A 6,193-nucleotide genomic window follows, 5' to 3' on the forward strand; every position below is an offset into this window, starting at 1 on the left:
CCCCCGATCCTTCTGTGACCCTGCGGGACCTGAGGCCACGCTGACCCCGCGTGGGCTTCGCTCCGGTTTAGCCTCAGGAGCGATGTCCCTCAGTGGAACAGAGTTTTAAAAGTCCTGATTTTGTGCGCCATTGCTCCGCCTCTTGCTGGGAGCCGGCCCCTCCCCCCGGGGTCTATCTTCCCGTCGCTTTGGATTCACTTCTCCGTCGGGCCTACCTTTCAGAAAGTGGTTGTTTTTCTGTTTCCAGAATTGCTGTTCTTCTTCTCTTCGATCTGCCGATGGATTTTCAGGTGTTTGCAATCTTTAGATTAGCTATCTAGCTGATCTCTGGCTAGCTGAAGTAGTCTCAGTCTGCTACTTCTCCGCCATCTTGACTCCTCTCCACCAAGGCCCATTGTTAAAAGAAATCTGTGGTGTTTTGACAGGAATTGCAACAAATCATAAATTAATGGAACAGAATTGACATATTTAAAACATTGGGTCTCCATATACATTGCTTATGTCTACATATTCTTCTTTTCCTTCATTAAAGTTTTGCAGTTTTTGAATCCCAATGTGGACCTTGTTTATTAGAATTATTTCTAGATTCCTTAAATTTTCTGTTCATGTTGGGAATAGGAATCTTTCTAAAATAATATTTTGCAATGCATTTTTAAAGTGTACCAACAAAATTGACTTTTCAACACTGGCTTACATCAAATAAATTTTCAGAAATTTTGTAGTTTGTATAGGGAGTCTCTCATGATTTCTTTAGACAATCATTTTCTGTGAACTCTTTCAATTTTGTTCTTTCTCTTTCAATTCATATATGGCAATAATTTCTTCTAGTGTCCTCTTCACAAATAGGACCACATTTCAAGTTTATGCTGAAGACTCAATATAAATTCCCTGCTGTATATGGATAAGTGGCCACATCTCCCAGAGGTACCACGACATAAGCTCTGATCCACAACTCCTGCTGAGTTATTTTTCTTTCTTTACCTCTGTAATACCATTTCTTTCTTTTAGATTTGGCTATATATATTTCTTTTCCTTTAGTAACTAGTATAGATAGTCTATGTGTTTTAATAGGGATTTGATGTATCAATATCAGCTGTCTGTCATATTGTCAACATGGTCTCTGTAATGCTCTACTGCTCTACCATTTCAGATAACCATAGTTTCTGAGACACCCCATTTATTGAACCACCACAACTCTGAAATAACATGATTCTGTGTACACAGGTTTAAAGGGCATTTAAGAGAAAAAAATCCAATTTGTTTACGTGAAGAGATGAAAAAGAACAACATTTTTAGGGGAAGGTAATTTTACCTGCTTCCCCTTACCTACCATATAATTTCAGTGTGTACTATAGGAGACACTGAGAATTAGTAATTAACTTAATTACAGATAGATTAAATTATTGAGGTCAAGATCTCTTTAGAAAACTTAATGAATTACTGGGGAGCCTGGGCATCTCCATCAGTTAAGCATCTGTCTTTGGCTCAGGTCATGATGTCAGGGCCCTGGGATTGAGCCCAGGGTCTGGGTCCCTGCTCAGTGGGGAGTCTGTTTCTCCCCCTTCTTCTGCTTCTCTCTGCCCTTGATCACTCACTTCTCACTCTCTCTCTCTGTCTCAAATAAATAAATAAATATTAAAAAAAACCAGAAAACTCTGTGAATTACTTAGTCTGTCTGGGCTACAGTAACAAATACATGTAAAATATGTAACAGTTTAAGCAGAATAAAGTTCTATCTGTCACATAGTGGCACTAGTGGATGTGCATGATGGTGAGTGAATGAATGAAGAGTACTGGAGACACAAGCTCGTTGCACCATGTGATTCCACCATCCCCTTTATCCTCCAGGTCATTTGAATCCAGCTGGCCCAAGGGGACAGAGAATTTGGAGGAAGAGCAGAACTCAATATATAGATTGGCTAGAACTCAGTCACATGCCACACTTCAGTGTAAGGGAGGCTGGAGTATGTAGTCTAGCCCGGTCTCCAGGAAGAAGAGAACAAAGCAGATTTGGGTAATATCCTAGTAGTCTCTGACACACTTAGTATGCCTCAGAATTCAGGTGAATGAAAAGAGGGAATCTTCTTTATTGGAGAAACTAGGGAGCACCACAATATTTCAGGTAGGAATTGATGGTGGTCAAAGCTAAAGCACTGAAACAATAAGTAGGAAATTTATGTATGAATTATTTAAAATGAAGAATCAACAAGATCAGATATCGATGTGAGGGACAACCTAAGTGACAATACCTGGTAGCATCCTCCGTGTGAGAAGCCATGGAACAAACCTGGTTATAGTCAAACTATTGAATACGAATGTATTGGTACATAAAATAATATTCCAAGAAATCTCCATAAGGGAGATTAAAAATAAAAAAGATAGGGTTCTCTTTCTCAAGTATTCCATTGTCTACTCAAGAAAGATGTGCAGAGGATGAGGTTCAGTCAGACATGTTGGTGGGATGGCTGGTCATGGAAATTAGAAGAAAAGATCTGGTCTGTACATAGAGACCTAGAGTCTACTAAGCAGGGGATGAAGCCACAATGGAATTGGATGAGTCATTAGAGGAAATAATTTAAAAAATGGGAAGAGAAGATCAAAGAGAAAAATATTCTGATACCACAAATTTCAGGGCTTGGAATAAAGATGAAACCTATTGAAGGAAGTGGTAAATGTCTACTTTCAAAATTGGAGAGTAAACACCCAATTCTTCCTTTGCTACGACCTAAGCCCAGTAGTCTTAAAGTTTACAATCTTCCATGCCAGTTCAGACAGACACCAGTTACCTCCTAGCTCTGGGTTCATTCTCAGTCTAGTCGGTGGAAGAATTTCTGATTGTTCACAGTGTTTTTGTACTAACCACTCCACTGGAGAGATTTTTTCAAAGACTCTGAAACATTGTCCTTTCATTTCCATGTGTAATAAAACTAGTATGTGATTCTGCAATCTCCATTAAGTTGTAAGGTGCTACAGACCAGAGACTATATCATATATGACTAAATGGATGAATAAACTGTTTTTCAGATGTTTATAATTTTTCTGCAAAGCTTAACAAAATTTCTAGCACATGGAAATTAGGTACACTGACAAACAGGGAATCCCCCCCAACAATTAATTGGATTTAGCACACCTAAGTATAGACACAAAAATCACAGGGGTCAAAAGAGGTGATTTAGGAAGACCATTACACACAGTAACTTTACTAATAATTCTGGATTCCTCTCCTCTTTCTTCTGAAGGATCCATGAGAGGATGAGAGGAGACAACGAGTCCTTTACCCTTGGTTTCATTCTCCTGGGAGTCAGTGGTCAGCAGCAACAGGAAGACTTCTTCTTCATCCTCTTCCTGTTCATTTACCCCATCACACTGATTGGGAATCTGCTCATCATCTTGGCCATTCAGTCTGACATTCGTCTTCACAACCCAATGTATTTTTTCCTTGCCAATCTCTCCTTTGTTGACATCCTCTTCTCCTCTGTAACCATCCCTAAAATGCTAGCCAACCATGTCTTAGGCAGCAAGGCCATCTCCTTTAGGGGATGCCTAACACAGATGTGTTTCATGATTGGCATGGCTAATACAGACAGCTACATCCTGGCTGTGATGGCGTATGATCGTGCTGTGGCCATCAGCCGCCCACTTCATTACACAACAATTATGAGCCCATGGACATGTGTCTTCCTAGTTGTTGGGTCTTGGGTGGTTGGAAATACCAATGCCCTCTCCCACACTCTGCTCACAGCTCGTCTGTCCTTCTGTGGCAGCAAGGAAGTAACCAACTTTTATTGTGACATTACCTCTTTACTCAAGCTATCGTGTTCTGACACCTACTTTAATGTGAAGATGATGTACCTAGGGGTTGGTGTTTTCTCCGTGCCATTACTATGCATCATCATCTCCTATGTCCAGGTCTTTTCCACAGTCTTACGGGTTCCATCCACCAAGGGTGTGCTCAAAGCCTTCTCTACCTGTGGTTCTCACCTCACAGTTGTCTCTCTGTATTATGGGACAGTCATGGGCATGTATTTCCGCCCTCTGTCTAGTTACAGCCTAAAGGATGCAGTGATAACTGTGATGTATATCGCAGTGACCCCAATGTTAAATCCTTTCATTTATAGTCTGAGAAACCGAGACATGAAAGCTGCCCTGGGGAAACTCTTCAGCAAGACTCTCTTCATAAACAGTGTGAGATCATTGAAGAGTTAATTGGAGTCACCAATTAGGATGCACTTAGAATCCAGCCCCAATATCCTCCCCCTCCAAGAAGCCACCTTTTTCTACCAGGCCAAGGCCACTCAAGTCTGCAGACTTCCATTTGATCTTGTCAGGTTCCAGAGTAGAAGTGGTGTCAGCAATATGTAGCTTCACCCTTTCAGACATCAGGTATAATTGAGTAAGAGTCAATATTATCTTTGAATATCACTTTTTGTTAGGATTCTCTTTCTTTTTTTTTAAGATTTTATTTATTTATTTGACAGAGAGAAATCACAAGTAGGCAGAGAGGCAGGCAGAGAGAGAGAGAGAGGAGGAAGCAGGCTCCCTGCTGAGCAGAGAGCCAGATGTGGGACTCAATCCCAGGACCCCGAGATCATGACCTGAGCCAAAGGCAGTGGCTTAACCCACTGAGCCAGCCAGGCGCCCCAAGGATTCTTTCTTTCTAGGTTTTTAGGTAATATTGAATTCCCTCCTTATGTAATTCATTTATTCATTCTCTTAACCTCATCTATTCCACCTTCTCTCCTTTGCCCTAACACTTTCATCTTTGGAAGGGGCATTAAGTTTAGTCTCATTCACTTGTAGGCAGCAATGCCTGTCTAACTAGTCCCTTTCTATCCATCCACTTTATTCAGATAAGGCAATGTTACATAAGTACAGATCTAGAACAACCTTCCTCATCCCCTGTTCCCCAGATCCACCAGAAAAAAACAGTCAGGACACACCATTAGCCCTTCTCATGTTCATGTTGTGTGTGAGCACACCCTTGGGAAGCCAGCCCTTCATACATCATCTCCACCCATTTCAGACCACCAATGTTTTAATTGCCAGTTCCAATTTTCTATCAAGCTTGTACTCTAAAGAGGATATCTGTCTGCTTACTGCTGGACATTATGGGCTATAAAATGTGCTACTTGCTATGAAGAAATGATGGAGAGCCACACAAAATGGTGCAATAGCTTCTCTTCTGGTTCTTTTACACACTTTGAGTTTCTGCATCTACTACCAGGTGAGGAAAGCCTAGTCCAGAGTAAGTGTCTACTCCTATTAGGACCCAAGTGTTGGCTCCTAGGGCTACCGACATCAGTCTCACTTGTCAGCTGAAGTCAGGGCCTTCCCCACAGAGCAGATGCTGTGGAGCCATCTGTAGTCTCTATCTCTTTTGCTAACAGACAGAACAGTTCTTACTGGCATTTTGTGCCTTACAAAGTATAAGAAAAATATGCCTAGATTCAGGCCACCTCTACATTATTGCAGGACTCTACGTCTACTCATTTCATAGACCCAGGTGGCCACCTCAAGTGAGTGCTTCAGGATATCTACTTGCCCATTCCAAAATCCTTTCGAACTTGGAAGTGAGTTCTGATGGGTTTTCAACTCATCCTACTTTAATGCATTCCTCAAATTCCCACTGAGATTACTATAGTGCTGATCCTGATATGAAGATCTTTTTAACAGGACAACTTGCCAATGTCCTTCTGCTGGGCCACATATAATTAGGCAATTGGTAACTGCCCATGAGTCAGTAAAAGCCTAAATTTTTAGGCTTTTACCAGTGTGCAGTCTGTGTCATATTCTGAATCTACAGCTATTGCAAATTTTTAATCTTTAGCTATATGTGGCTGTAGAACCCTTGAAATGTGCTGAGTAAATTGAAATGTGTTGTGAATGTAAATTACACTCAATTTTGATGATGATAAAATATCAATACTATTTAAAAATATTGATTGCATGTTGAAATGACAATAATTTGGACATATTGGGTTAAATAAATATATTATCAAAACTATTTTCACGTGTTTCTTTTTCCTTTTTTCTCCAGGTTTATTGCTCATCTATTCATAAAACCAACCCTTCTTTCACTGGTCTTCTATTATTTTCTTGGTCTCTATTTCATTTATTTCTGCTCTGATCTTCTTTGCTTCCTTCCTTCTGCTAGCTATAGGCTTAGTGTATTCTTATTTTTTGTTCCATGAGG

General features: G+C 40.5%; 1 protein-coding gene across 1 annotated transcript; it reads left to right on the plus strand.

The window, feature by feature from the left end:
• The first annotated feature begins 3,252 nt into the window (after positions 1-3,252).
• LOC132003243 (olfactory receptor 1A1-like) lies at positions 3,253-4,206 on the plus strand. Its single transcript, XM_059378576.1, has one exon. The coding sequence runs from the start codon at positions 3,253-3,255 to the stop codon at positions 4,204-4,206; it is 954 nt and encodes a 317-aa protein (XP_059234559.1).
• Positions 4,207-6,193: the final 1,987 nt, after the last annotated feature.

Source organism: Mustela nigripes, chromosome 16 (genome assembly GCF_022355385.1).
Source record: "Mustela nigripes isolate SB6536 chromosome 16, MUSNIG.SB6536, whole genome shotgun sequence".
In the NCBI taxonomy this organism is placed as follows: domain Eukaryota; kingdom Metazoa; phylum Chordata; class Mammalia; order Carnivora; family Mustelidae; genus Mustela; species Mustela nigripes.